Source organism: Castanea sativa, chromosome 8, assembly GCF_040712315.1.
Source record: "Castanea sativa cultivar Marrone di Chiusa Pesio chromosome 8, ASM4071231v1".
Classification (NCBI taxonomy): Eukaryota; Viridiplantae; Streptophyta; class Magnoliopsida; order Fagales; family Fagaceae; genus Castanea; species Castanea sativa.
Genome location: NC_134020.1, coordinates 29,926,455 through 29,941,771, shown reverse-complemented (window position 1 = coordinate 29,941,771; position 15,317 = coordinate 29,926,455). Strand labels below are relative to the sequence as shown.

The 15,317-nt window shown below is 36.3% G+C and overlaps 2 protein-coding genes and 1 pseudogene across 2 annotated transcripts; all 3 read right to left on the bottom strand.

The window, feature by feature from the left end:
• Positions 1-240: 240 nt before the first annotated feature.
• On the bottom strand, positions 241-3,414 carry LOC142606169 (18.5 kDa class I heat shock protein-like; annotated as a pseudogene).
• A 3,101-nt stretch (positions 3,415-6,515) lies between these two features.
• On the bottom strand, positions 6,516-7,406 carry LOC142607826 (18.5 kDa class I heat shock protein-like). Its single transcript, XM_075779464.1, has one exon. The coding sequence runs from the start codon at positions 7,189-7,191 to the stop codon at positions 6,724-6,726; it is 468 nt and encodes a 155-aa protein (XP_075635579.1). The 5' UTR covers positions 7,192-7,406; the 3' UTR covers positions 6,516-6,723.
• A 3,677-nt stretch (positions 7,407-11,083) lies between these two features.
• Positions 11,084-12,908, bottom strand: LOC142605536 (18.1 kDa class I heat shock protein-like). Its single transcript, XM_075776939.1, has 2 exons — positions 12,822-12,908; positions 11,084-11,467 (listed from the first exon to the last, which is right to left on the bottom strand). The coding sequence occupies exons 1-2, from the start codon at positions 12,906-12,908 to the stop codon at positions 11,084-11,086; spliced, it is 471 nt and encodes a 156-aa protein (XP_075633054.1).
• Between the last annotated feature and the right edge of the window lie 2,409 nt (positions 12,909-15,317).

The following is a 15,317-nucleotide window of genomic DNA, read 5'->3' as shown; positions in this document are numbered from 1 at the left end:
CTGCTGGAAACCCTCAATAGCCCTGGAGGCGACGACCTTGATCTTCTCCTTTGCGGCTGCAAGCTGCTCGACCTTTTCCAAAACCAGTTGCTGCTCGACCTTAAGCTCGTTGCTCAATTTCTTGACCTCCTTCTTGGCATGATGAACATCCTCCATCGAAGCTATCAAATCCTTCTTCAGCTTCGAATTCTCCATTTCCAGGACCTTGATTCGAGAGAACGAGGACTCAACCTTAGCCCCCTAAGCAAGGTACTTAGAGGAAAGATGAATGGTCTCCCCCAACACCTAAAAAAAAAAAAAAAAGGGAAACACATGAAGGAATTTAACCTTATTACACCTATATATAATAAAAAATAATAATAATAACTTAACACGAGCAGATTACCTGGACGAGCTTATGGAGATGACGACCCATCAACTCATTTGGAGGCAAACCTGAGAACTCCTTCAGGTCCTCCGCGATCACGACCCTATGAGCCCTGTCCGTCGCCAACCTCTCGTCATCCTAGATAGTGGATGAACAAGCAGCCTCCTTCCCCCTATCAGACGTACGAGGCCTTTTTGAAGTAGGGGTTGGGATCTCTTCAACCGAGGTGGCAGGAGAAGCCGTCCTCGTCTTCTCAGCACCAGAAATCACTAGAGTGGCCGAAGCAGTCGGAGTGACGGAGGAAACCTTCCCCTTGACACGGACCACCTTCTTCCCAATGTTGGACAGCGGTTCGTCCTTCTTAGACCGCATCTTCTCATACATGCCTTTGTTAAATTTCGTCGTCATTTCTGCAAAGAAGGAAATACTTATAAAGGAGCAAAGGAACCAAATACAGATATGGGGACCAAGTCTGACGAACTCAATGCTTACTCTTCTTTCCTTCAATGTCGAGGCTCCGCAGGACGTAGGGGGACGGATCGGGGCCAAGGTTGTAAAAAGCAAGCGTCCGCGGATCTACTAAATCGTCCTAGTTTTCGATGGTTTGGGAATACTCAATGGCCTTCTCGACACGTTCCTTATACCTGCTTTTGAGCTTAGGCCTCCTTTTAACTGCATAGGAATCAAAGAGGTTAATGACGATAACAACAGATTCAACAAAGGTAAAAAAGACAAGAAAGGATACTGATGCACCTAAAGTCGGGGTTCCCCACCGACGAAGCAATCTGGGGATATCACCCCAATCCTGGCTAGAAGGGGTCTCAAAATTGTCCCCGAACACAAAGACAAATCTGGACTTCCAGTACCCGAAGGACGAAGGTAAGCTCTTGACAATCCTGGTTCTTCTCTCCCAAGGTACTAACTCATAATACCCATACTCTTTGGACTCTTTCAAACGATACAAATAGACAAGCTCACTCACCTTGATCATCTCCCCGTTAGCGGCCAACCATATTTCCATACAATTGACCACTATTCCCCATGAATTGGGCATAAGTTGCCCAAGAGCGACACCTAGATAAGCTAAAAGCTCCATCACAAACGGATGGACGGGAAGCCTAAGTCCACAAGTGAAAGCGGCCTCATAGAAGCACACTTCACTTGGAAAAAACTGACAAACCCTCTCCTCGTCAGTAGGCCGATGAACACGAACTCGTTCCGGAAATTGAAACCTATCCCTAAACCTACCCACGGCATCAGTGTCCAACCCACACGCCTCCACGAGGGCATGAAAGGCCCTAACCTCTCTAAGGGTCAACGCAGCTGTATCCCCCTCCATAAGGTCGCCGCTAGACGACAACCCAGTCTCGAGATCACTAGACCTAACCTCAGACATTGACCTTTGCTCTCTCACCAAACCCTCGAACCACTCAACTGATTGGCGAAGCAACAAAAACAATTCACCTAAGACAACGCCTAAGTTGTTACCCTCGAAAATGAAATTCTCCAAGTTTGGAAAAACACCTAGGGACCCCCCTGAGCGAGCAAAAAGAAAGGAAATCGAAGGGCAAGCTACTCTAACCTCAAAATTACTGACCATGGACACCCAAGAAAAATACAAAAAAAAGGAAAGTGCTAAAGTTCCCCAAAAAACCAAGAAACAGAGGCCAAAAAGAAAAGGAAAAGAAATCAGATATTTGCAAAAAGAAAAGGAAAGAATAGGAAGAAGGAAAAGGAGAAAAACATACCTCAGAGAAGAAAAGCAAGAAGCCCAACACCAAGCACGCACTGGCTCAAAGGAAAGTGACAGAAAAGAACTACGTGAAAAAGGACGCTCAGAGAAATAAATTGAAAACTTAGAGAAAATGAAAAGTAAAGTAGGAGAAGAGAGGTTTAAAAATCCAAAAAAAGAAAAACCGAAAATCAGCGGGAAACCCAAGGGTCATACAATGAGGACATAAGCCATCTCCAACCGTATCATGCCACGTGGCCACGACCAGCATAACGCCGCCACTACACATTCAATGCAGCGCGAAATCCCAAAGGTCACCTATAAAAAAAAAAAAAAAAAACCTTTTCATCTTCCACGGTTGTCAGGACACGTCTTGACGACCATGGAACCCGGGGGCAGCTGATGAGACTGACGAATTAAAACATGGACGAGATCGCCTCCACAGATGAACCTGACCGATTATCCGCGTCACTAACGAGAATGTTAAGACCATTCAATGCTGCCAATAATGTCTCGGACGGTTACAAGACCAGCTGCACGAACCGTTGGAAACGTATTAAATCCCTTTACCCAGCTGGAGACGTTATCAAGGAAGACATTAACACCACAACGGCTAGAATCCAAAGGGATATATAAAGCCCTCACAACACCAATGCAAGGTACATACATAATCACAAGATATACTGAAATATTTCTTGGTATTTTTGATTGTTATCTTCTTCCACACTAACTTTGGCATCTGAGGCATTGTGGCAGGCACCACACCGGTGACCACTTGAGTGAGCTCTCGCTTCCGTCACGATGTTAGAGTGTGACCGGCCATATCTGGACGAACTCATAACGACTGATGAACTTTTGCTTCATCAGCCTTGACATCAGGCTTCTTGACTTCCACCTTAGGGACCATCACAGTGAGAACACCATTCTCCATGGAAGCCTTAATCTGATCCATCTTTGCATTCCCAGGAAGCCTAAACCTCCTCAAGAACTTGCCGCTGCTACGCTCCACTCTATGCCACATTTCTTTCTTCTCTTCCTTCTCCACGTTTCTTTCTCCACTTATCTAGAGCACATTGTCCTCTTGAACTTCAACTTTCACTTCCTCTTTTTTAAGCCCGGGAAGATCAGCTTTGAACACATGAGCTTCTGGGGTCTCCTTCCAATCAACGCGGGTGTTAACCAAAGCAGAAGTTTCTCTTGCAAACTGGGGTTCAGATGAGAGTGGGAAATCCTTAAATGGGTCCCAAATCTCGAGCGAGAATGGATCCAAGATGTTGCTTCGGCGGCTACCAAAAAAGCTTGGAATCAGCGACATCTTAATTAATAAGATCTTATAGCTAGCACAAAAAAAAACCTTTGATTTGAACTGGTTGCTTGTAGGGAAAGTTTAGAATGACACTTGCGACTTCGAATTGGTTTGGGAAGAAAGGATATTTATGTATTTATAGGTTTTTAAAGGATTCTTCGAGTGTTTTCTCGCCAATTCTGGTTGTTGTTCGTCTCCGCTAGTCTCGTTAACGAACTTTCTTGTACTTTTTAGTTTCTAGAATCGTTGTGAACCTTCTGTTGCTAGGCCGCTTGGGTACTTGGGTCCCAGTGCCACCAATACGTGTATTGGGCCTAATCAACAATTCTGGGAACCCAAATTTGTTTAACATAACCCAAAATAATAATGAAATAAAACAATAAAGAACATTAAAAATTATTAGGTACTGACCCATTATTTCTTTCTTTAATTTTATATGGCCCAATCCATATACCTTTAATAGGAAATTTTGAGGGAGTGGGGTACTAAGAGGCTGAGAGCAAAAAAGAGAGCCTATATAAGCTTAGGTATGAAAATGTAAAGGAACATCCCATAAAATTATATCAATTCCATATTAAGTAATCCATATATTAGCAGAAAATAAAGCATAGAAAAGTAGCAAAAGTGGACTAAAAGCATATGTAGCATAAGTAGACTAAGGTTTTTATTAGATAATTATTAGTTGCGGTGCATATTAATAGGGTTGTAAATAAGGTAAGTTAAATATTTAGGTTTGATTAATTTAATTTTATTTCAATCACAAGCAAGCTATAATACATATCCAAGATAATTTTAATTTTCTTGTTGAATAAATTCAAGCTTGTTTATGAATTATTTAATTAACTTTTTTTTAAAAAAAAATTTCACATATAATAAACACCGCAACTAGAATTTTTTACTTCCTTCATAATTTTATTCCAATAATTGATAACTTAATTATAATTACAAATATATAATTTGAGTAAATCTATAATAAATATATCATTTGAGTAAATTAGATCATTCTACATGTATAAAAATTAGATTTACCAACCCAATTCTCTAAAAAAAAAAAAAAATACCAACTGTGCACTATATATAATTTTTAGTGCAAGATGGACCACTTAAATTGTCAATAAATTATAAATAACAGTTTAGATCTCCCACTCTCATAGGCCTGGGTCCAGCGAGTATAGTGTTATTATGGTCATGTCAAAGTAGAAGACGCCAATTTCGGTTGCTCCTTCAACCCATTTTTTGTTCATAAAAAAAAAAGTATATTATTATATTTAGTTTTGGCATGTTTAATATATAGTTGAACTTAAACATGAACTTGATCATTTTTAACCCCCCTAATTTATTTTATTTTTCTTAATATACTTATGCATGTTCAATTTTTTTAAGAAAAGTACTTTCAAATTTTCGTCCCCACAAATTATTTCTTTGAAAATTATAAAAATATAATGGTTTAAAGTTGACAATTTTATTCTAACTCTTAACTTTTTAGCCAATAAAATATTAAGTGACCTAGTTCTATTGCGAATTAACCAAAAAGTTTTTAAAAAAAAATCACATTTTTCCATGGTCTTTAGGAGATTAAGAGTTTTTTTTTTTTTTGGTTGTTGGTGTTTTTCATTACTTTTGCAAGTTGTGAGCAATGACCAAGCCCTATCTTTCACATCATTAACTACTCTTCTATATGAAGCTATAATAAAGATATATAAGTTTCTTTCTTAATTGCTCTATTTCCATTCTCCAAAATTATTTAATATCTTTATCACTAAATTTTAATTGATTTCCTTTTGTTTGAGGCAATGTTTATAAGGGCAAAACTTAGATACAGTACCTTAACTACTGTTCCTTATGTATTCTTTTTATATTTCGTTGTCTGTCTAGTCTGATAACTTAAACAAATGGCATTAAAATACTTTTTTTTTTCTCTTTTATTCCCCTATCCTAGGAGAGAACATTGACTTGAAACCCATGGCATTAAATATCTCCAATTTCTCACCCTCAATATGAACCAAATTGAAGCCAAGAAAGGGTAACAATGCCAGTGGGTAAAGAGTAAGAAGAAGAAGGTAAGGGATGTGAAGGAGAAGATGCAGATGAAGAAGTGAAAGTAGTTCTTGATTTTGGAGATTTTGAAGAGATTCAAAAGTGGATTTGAGGAGATTTTGCACATCAAATTGTGGTGGTCATTGATTTTAGAGTTTTGGATTTCCTAGAAGTCGTGAGAGAAAGAAAAGATCATTTTTTTTTTTTTTGGTTCTATTTCCTTTTTTTTCTATATTTTTTTGCTAGGGCTTTTGTGTTTGCTTTTGATGATGATCTGTAGTTATTTTTTAGCTGAAGGAATAGATCCTAGAATCCAAGAGATCTGAAGCCATGACCATGGGTCCTCTTCAATACAAGAAAAAGAAAGAAGGAAAAAAAAAAAGTACTTTCAGTTTTAACACCGTTTATATGAGTTGTTAAACTAGACAGATAACAAAAATTTAAAAAAAAACTTAATGAATAATAGTTAAAGTACTGTACTTCAATTTTATCCTATTTATAAACTATATTTTATGATAGATCAATGAATATTAAAACTGTTTTTGAATTGTTTATAAAGTGGACCAAAAGGTTGATTTACAACTATAGATATTAGAGATATACATAAACTAACAAAAGAAACTTCTCAACCGTCCTATGATTCTATATTCATACATTTGACATGCAGGCATACTGTAGCACGCATAAAGTTCTTCATTTCTGCACTTTGAACAAAATTTGTTCCCTCTATGCTTGTGGAGATCTAAGAAAACAAGAAGTGAGGGTAGATAAACCTAAGAGAATGGTTGGAAATGGGTATTCCGGCAAAGTTACCTACCAACTACTTCTCACAGATCCTGTAGTTTTTTAATTCTATTTTTCCGGATTACATAGACCTTTTTATTAAGGTATTATCCACATAATTTTTCTTGTTTTAATAGATGAAGAGTCTCTCCTTGCGCATAAAATGCTAAGCTACATTATGATAGCTGATCAAAAAGTTGATGCCCTTCGCTCTTAGAAAGATCTGGTCGGCCATTCACAATTTGAGAAAGAAAGGGAAACCAATTAAAACTGATAAGGGTGAGCAGCGATTTTAACTTTTAAGCACTCTTTTTGCATTTCTTACAACTTTCAAAACATTACAAAGCTTTTACATACATATTCCCTAGTACAGCGTACAGTTGGGGACACATCATGACAATTATCAAAGAAACATTGTACTAAATTTATTTTATGCAATCATAATTTAAGGCATGTCTATATTAATTAATATTGCAATATAGGGACCAAAATCACAATTTAACCAGAAATCTCAATGGCCTTGACATCAGGCTTCTTAACCTCCACCTTAGGAACAGTCACAGTGAGAACACCATTCTCCATGGAAGCCTTAATCTGATCCATCTTAGCATTCTCAGGAAGCCTAAACCTCCTCAAGAACTTTCCGCTGCTACGCTCCACTCTATGCCACGTGTCTTTCTTCTCTTCCTTCTCCACTTTCCTCTCTCCGCTTATTTGGAGCACTCTATCGTCTTCAACTTCAACCTTCACTTCCTCTTTGTTGAGCCCAGGAAGATCGGCTTTGAACACATGGGTTTCAGGGGTCTCCTTCCAATCAACGCGGGTGTTGACAAAAGCAGAAGTTTCTTTTGCAAACTGAGGTTCAGATGAGAATGAGAAATCCTTAAATGGGTCCCAAATCTCGAGCGAGAATGGGTCTAATAGGTTGCTTCGGCGGCTACCAAAAAAGCTTGGAATGAGCGACATCTTAATTAAGAGCTTTAGTACTGCAGAGAAAACCTTTGAAGTGGTTGTTTGTTGGGATGATTATAGTGACACTTTCGAATTCGGACTGGTTTGAGAGGAAACAACGAGGTAGTATATTTATAGGTTCGTGGGGATTCTTCATGTATTTTCTAGGGAGTTCTCAGTTCTGGTTGCTGTTTGTCTTCTCTGCTTTTCTTGACGAACTTTCTGGCTGTTATTCGATTTTTTAAACGAACATTCTAGTTTCTGTTCTCTAGCATCTTTGTGAACCTTCCGTGGACCAGGCCCACTTGGGAATTTTGTTGTCCCATTGATTCTTGTAATAGGCCTCTCCATAACTGGGCTTACACGACTTGGGCAACATATTTTGAACCCAACCAAGATTTAAAAATAAAAAAAAAAACTTTTATGTAATTTTTTTTTTATCATCTGTGAATTAACATTGGAATGCACGAAGTTAGTGTGAATGAATGTGCCAAAAAAATCATATTAGTTCCCTTAAATTTTTAAAAGCACCAAAATATCAACTTAAAAGTGGCATTTACTAAAAGTAATAAATCCAAGATGGATACAAAATTTCGTAAAGCTTGTTTTACAACTACTAATATAACATGTTTTGATTTATACATAATTAAATTATATTATAGCAGGTTTATGTGAAAATTATGTTACTCCAATTAAAATTTGACACCTTTATAAGTTGTGAAAAAATTGTAAAAAAATAGAACGATGCTAAGAACATCCTTTGCTATATATGACTTACAAATTAATATGTCATCGATTATAGCAAAGTAAATAAAACATTCATAAAGGCTCCGTTTGGGATGTCATAAGGGAATGGAATGGAATGTTGATAAGGGAATGGAAATGAATGGAATGAAATGAAATGTATTTAAGTAAGAGAAATGAATGAAAAAGAATAGAATGAAATGGAATTAAGTAACCTTAATTTGATGTTTTAAAATAAAAAAATGAAAATGAATAGAATGTAAGTAATCTTGTTTGAGAGTAACATGGAGGGAATAACATGGAGGGAGTGTAATGGAATAGTTTTATGACAATATTACTATTAGACCCCTATTTTAAAATAAAAGGTTGAATATATAGAGGTATTTTAGGAGTTTTAGTAAAAAAATCGTTAAATCTAATTCAATTTCCTCATATTTCTCCCAATTTTTGGGGGAATGAAAATTTGAGCTTTTAAGCGAATAGAGAGGAATGAGTGTTCCCTCTTACCCATTCCATTCCCTCCCATTTAAACTCCCAAACAAGGGAATGGACTTTCCATTCCCTCCATTAAAACTCTTAAATAAGGGAAGGGAAGGGAAGGGAAGGGAAAACTATTTTAAAATTATTCTTTTTATTCATTTCCATTTTATTCCCTCCTCTCAAACGTGGCCAAATAGATTGTTAAAGTCCAAGAATCACATTCATTGCCACGTCTAGGGCTATACATGTTTAGACTGAAATCGACAAACCTAGTTGGAGCTAAGTTGACAGCACCACTCCTAGCTGTTACAAAAATGCATGGGATGATAGTTAGAGATTTTGAAGAAAATCGATCATTGGCTAGTTCGATTGTCAATTCCCATTTCAAAATTTCTACAAAATCCTTATTGCACCATTGTTAGGAGTACATCCTGCATAAAACCCATTGTTTGGTGTATGGACTAAAACAAAAGTCCCTACTCCATCCTCATTCTTGGCTTTTCACTCATTTCTCTCTCTCTATCTCTCTCTCTCTCTCTCTCTCTCTCTCTCTCTCTCTCTCTCAAGTTGAATAAGTGCAGCAACATCATCCACAAGGTTCGTATGCCTAGCCTATGCCTCCATGCCTTGGATTGAGGACCTCTCTCACATACTTAGCCATTCATGCAAATTAGATTGGTAAGGTAACAAAGATTTTGAATTGATCTTTAGATCTATTGTGGTTTTTATGTTTTATGTTTTAGTTTTTAGATTTTGTGTTGTGTGCGTGTGCTTTGATGTTTTATTTTTAGATCTTGTGTTGGTATCTAACCATTGCACTAATAGAAATGATCGCCGATGTAATTGAGATTATGATTCTTGTGCCCCAAAACCAGCTGCATCAAACTATGTACCTTTAGAGCATTCACATCCGGGGGTGTAAAACACCCTCACTTACTATTTTAGCCACTAAAAACCTAAAAAATGCTCCAACTCGGTATGCAAATTCTAAAAATTTTAGAATCCGTGAACAGTAGGCACTTATATTTAGAACCTACTATTCACGAGTTTGTAAACTGAAATAATATTAATTCATTCATTCTCCCTCTCTGACCCTCTCAACTCTCTTCAACTCTCTTCTCTCTAAAACTCTCCTCTCTCAACTCTCTGCTTACTCGATGCTTGTGGGTTTTGTGTGGATTTTTCTTTGACTTTTTTTTTTGTGAGTTTCTGTGTATATGGTGTTGCCGTGGTGGTGGGGTGTTGTTGTGTTGGTGAGGTGGAGGGCGTGGGTTTGTGGATCGGTGGGGTGGAGGTCACAGTTTATGAATCGGCGTGGTGGAGGTCTAACCTTGCTTTGGGTAGATTAGCGGTCGTGAGTTTTTGTATGTTAGAGGTGGTGGTGGTGTGTGTGTGTGTGTGTATCGGTGATAGGGACTGGGGTTGTTGGTTTTTTTTTTTTTTTGGTGGTTGCATGGGGTGTGTGTGGTGGTGGAGTGGTGGGTGGGTGTTAGAGGTGGTGGTGGTGTGTGTATTAGTGGTGGGGACTGTAGGGTTGTTGGTTTTTTTTTTTTTTGGTGGTTGCTGTGGGGTGTGTAGTAGTGGGGCGGTGGGTGGTTGAGCTAATCGCTAATCTTTTTGGTGGTTGTTGGAGAGAGGAAAGAGTGAGATAGGAGAAGAGAGAGAAATTAGTTTTTTTAATATTATTTTATCAAGTAGTTTATATTATTTTATTAGGTTGTATGTAAAAATAAAAACTGAGATGTAGCAGGATGAGTTGTAAGATGGGTTAGTAAAATAGATAAAGTAGGTTTTTAAGATGTAAAATAGAACTTTTGTGGCCACCTGAATGTGAATGCTCATAGTTACATAAGTTTGTAAATATTTTGTAGTAAAATTTGTTCTAATTTTAGCTTCTTTTTTTTTTTTCTAAAATTTTATATTACTCTTATTAATCATCAATAAAAAGGAAAAATTATAATTATAATCGTAATGTACATTACATAAAAATATGCCAGTTCAATACTGTTCTCTAAAAGTTTTGCTAAAAAAAGTGGTTAGAAGTACTAAGAGACCGTATGAATAAATTATGGATTGTAAACTAGCCAACCGACTATTAAAAGTTTAGGATGGCATCATTTAAAGTTTAAGCATTCGTTTCATTTAAAATCCTACATCCTACAGAAATACATCCACCGGCAAATGGACCATCTCACCTATCCTTTGATTATAGGGTCATACAAATGACATGGTATCCAGAAAATTTCTATTTCTTCACTTCGAACACAAATTTGTTCCCTCAAGCTAGGTAACACCCTAGGAGTCTGGAGAAATAAGAATTTAGAACGCGACTTAGAAGTTCAAAACGTTGATGCGTTTTGCTCTTAGAAAGATCTGAAATTTGTTAGAAGCCACTAAAATCTGTTGCTCAATTAGATGATAGACACATGATTTTGTTTGTACGTTGGCAATTTGAGGAAGAAAGGGAGACTAAAACTAGAAATGGTAAAAACAATTTTAAATCATCTGTTCATGCATTCTTTAAAATTTTCAAAACAAACCGAAGCTACTTTTTTACGTACTCCCCAGATAGACAAATCAATCATCAAACTAACATACATGTACCAAATTTATTTTCTGCAATCACAATTTAAGGCCATAATTTATTCTAATTATTATGGTATAGAGGGACCAAAATCACAATTTAGCCGGAAATCTCAATGGACTTGACATCAAGCTTCTTCACCTCCACCTTAGGAACTGTCATGGTGAGAACACCATTCTCCATTGCAGCCTTAATCTGATCCATCTTCGCATTCTCAGGAAGCTTAAACCTCCTCAGGAACTTGACGCTGCTACGTTCCACTCTATGCCACGTGTCTTTCTTCTCTTCCTTCTCAACTCTCCTCTCTCCGCTTATTTGGAGCACTCTATCATCTTCAACTTCAACCTTCACTTCCTCTTTGTTGAGCCTAGGAAGATCAGCCTTGAACACATGGGCTTCTGGGGTCTCCTTCCAATCCACGCGGGTGTTAGCCAAAGCAGAAGTTTCCCTTGCAAACTGAGGTTCAGATGAGAATGAAAAATCCTTGCTTGTTTGGAAGTTTAGAGAGGGAGGAGAGCAGAGGGGAGTAGAGGAGAGGAGAGTAGTGGGGAGGAGAGTAGAGGGGAATGGTTATCCTCCACCTTGTTTGGATGTTTTTAAAATTAGTAAGGGGGAAGGGAGTAATTAGCCCTTCCTCTTATTTAGATGTTTTAAAAATTATGATAGAAATGAGAGGAAATGGTTTAAATAGACAAATTTACCCCTATTTGAAATTTTTTTTAATCTAATTAATAAAGAAAAATTAATCTTTTTTTGTTTTTATTTGTTCTTTCGCTGTTTGGATGCCAAGAAAAAAGAAAAAAGAAAATTTCAGGATTTCAACTCTTAAATATTTTTTTCTTCTTTATTAGTAATATTTTTTTTTCTCACTACAAGATTTTCAACTACCTACGATTGGACAGAAAAGCTTATTTACTGCAACGAATTGGACAGAATAGCTTGGTAAAAATGGCTTCGCATAGTGCAACGAATCGGATGGCGAAGATTTTTCGGTCGACGAAATCACCAATTCCTTCTGGTTCGGCACCAGCGGCATATCAATTCGGGTCCGATGACCCGTAGCGAATCCGAGTGGGCGTTGATGAACTCTGTCGAGCAGTGCACGGAGTTAGAGATTCCTCCTCCGAAGACTCCTGCTGCGATCGCCGCTAATGTGGTTTCGCTAGTGGATCGTCCTTGTCGAAACCAAACGAGTTCGACGAACTCCTTCATCTGCTGTTGAATCCATTTCCGATGGCTGCTGTTGATTCCGATGAGTACCGCACAGATCTCTGTTTGATTGGATTGTTTTGGTTCCTATTCTTGGATTCTGAATATTGATCAATTTTGTTTTGTTCTTATCTTCAATCATGGAGCAGCATGTTGATCATTTAGAAATAATATACAACAACCTAGACCTGGTGCTGTGTTTGATTCTTGAGAAGATGCTTTGAAAAGTTTTCAAAATCAAATAATTGATCCCCAATTTGGTTATTGAGGAAAATAATTGTTTAATTAGGTTTTTTAATTAGTAATCACTGAGGAAAATAATTTTTTAAGTAGTAGTCATTGAGGAAAAGAAAAGAAGGATCTATGTTAATTTTTTGGTTTGTAATTTTGTAAATTTAGAAAGGGTAAATTAGAGAATTCATTTGGTCAATAATTTATCTAATCTACTCTCCTTTCAAATCTCTCCAATTTGGGGGAATTAAAAGTGAGGGGTTGGAGGTAGTTGAAACCCCTCCAAATCCCTCTAAACCGCTCCCCCTCTTTCTTTAAAAAACTTCCAAACAAGGTAATTGAATTACTCTCCCTCCTTTTACTTTACCCCTCTCATTTTTTTAACTTCTAAACAGGCCATAAGTGGGTCCCAAATCTCGAGCAAGAATGGGTCCATGATGTTGCTTTGGCGGCGGCTACCAAAGAAGCTTGGAATTAGTGACATCTTAATTAAGAGCTATACTGCTATAGTACAAAGCAAAAACTTTGAAGTGATTGTTTGTTGGGATGCTTACAATGACACTTTCGAATTCTGACTAGTTTGAGAGAAAACAATGTGGTAGCAAATTTATAGGTTCGTGGGGGATTCTTAAAGTATTTTCTCCGGAGTTCTGGTTGTTGTTTTTCTTTTTCGTTTTGCTCAACAAATTTTCTGGCTGTTTCCTGATTTTTTTTTTTCAACGAACGTTCTAGCATCATCTATGTAAACCTTCTGCAGTTCCGTCATGTGGACCTGGCCCACCTGGGTATTTCGTGGTGCCACTGAGTCGCGTAGGGCCTCCCCACAATTGGATTAGCACAAATTTGGCAACCCATTTTCAATCCATGATTTTTTTTTTTTAAATCCTGTTTATTAACACTTTAAAAAATATATATATTTATAATTCCATAGTTATAATGATGGGAGCAAGAATCTAAACTCTGATTTTACTCCTAAAGGAGAGAAAACAATATTATTGACTCTTGACTCATGCATTAATATTCGAGTGCACGTAATGTGAAAATTCTTAGATACTTCATTGTGCTATCTTCTCTTACATTTATGGTGGTAAAATTCTTAGAATTATACGTATAATTATCTAAATATGTCACTCATGAAAAAATCAAATTAATTCTATTATAGTTTTTGAAGCATCAAAATTTAAATCACCATAAAATATATGGATCATTTTGAAACCAAATGCAATTCATTGTAAATGTGGTATTCATTTATTTGATAAATCAAAGTTACAACAATAGGAAAAGGAGGATTCCAACCTTGGTTATCTTTCTAAATGAGATCAAGTTATGCCGCAAAATTACATACTAGGAGGATAGTGGTGTAGGGCTGACCAAGATCCCATGAACTTAGGACCTTTCCTTGTAGAGAAGATATGAAGTTAATGTTTTGAGATCTTAGGGTTTTACTTTCCATACGAGGAGGATATGAATATGTAGAAGGATTTTTGGATGTAGTGTGCAAGTTCTTTCCATATAGGGATGCATGAGTGGAGAACAAGCAAATGGAGTGAGACTAAGTGTCGTAATAATCTGAAGGGGAAAGCAAGGTAGACGTTGCATCATAATAAACCTAAAGGGGACGTAGTACTTAAAGGGTAAAAGGAGACCGAAGGGCAATCCAAATTCGAAAGGTAAAAGAAGACTGTAGGGTAATCCAAACCCGAAGGGTAAAAGGAGACTGAAGGGCAATCCAAACCAGAAGGGTAAAAAGAGTTAGAAAATTTTGTAGTCAAAATATTCCTTTTCAAGTATCATATTAGTAAATTATTAATTGTTGTGCATGTATTAGTAGAGTTATAAACAAGTCGAGCCAAATATTAAAAGTTTAGGATTGGTTTATTTTGAACATGGACATACTTGAGCACATCATCAAGCTATAATACATATTCAAACTTAGATTATTTTTTTGTTCAAAAAATTTGAGCTTGTTCATGAGCTATTTGATTGATTTTTTCTTTTTCCACATATAATAAATACCACAACTGAAATTTTTTACCGCCTTCACGATTTTATTTTGATAACTTAAATATAGTTAAAAAATATATATTATTTGAACCAATTAGAATTTTTTTTTGTGTATTTATAAAATTAGATTTACCAAACTTGTACTATATATAATTTTTACAACAAAATAGACTATTTAATTCACCAATAAATTATAAATAACATGTGCAATTTAGTTTCTAATGAATTTATGTGTAAACTTATACAAAAGGAGCGATCACAAGGCACTCTCTTGGGGTAACCAAATTCTTCACATCCACTACAAAACAGTGTGGTAAACAAGATGTGAACATATGTCATAATTTTCGTTAGACCATCTATGCAACTATTTTCTTCATCTCTCTTTCTAAAAGAGATCAAGTATTTATTTAATTCATAAATTTAGGGACATAGAAAATTTCAAAACCTTTTCACAACCGTTGATAGGATTTGATATTGCAATTTCAAAACTTGATGTCTCAACAAATTTAGTAAAAAATTGTGAAAAGCCTTCCAAAATTGCATTTATTAAAATTTGAGGACCAACGAGTTATCAAGGAAGAAGAAAAAACCATAATTGGAATTTAAATTGGTAATGGAATATCACATAAAATAATAACAGTTCCATAATTTTCTTTAAGGACTATATTAGCAAAGAATAAAACAAGAAAAGTAGCAGAAGTATACTAAGGTATTGTGATAGGCCAAGAATTTATTGATCCCTTTGGTAAATTAATCAATTAATTAGCCAAGTTAAGTAATTAGATTCAATTACATGTAATAAGCGTGGTAACACAAACAAATCACCAACTAAGTTAAATGCAGCAGAAAATAAATTTGATGCAGGTGATTTGTTTATGAATGGAGAAAA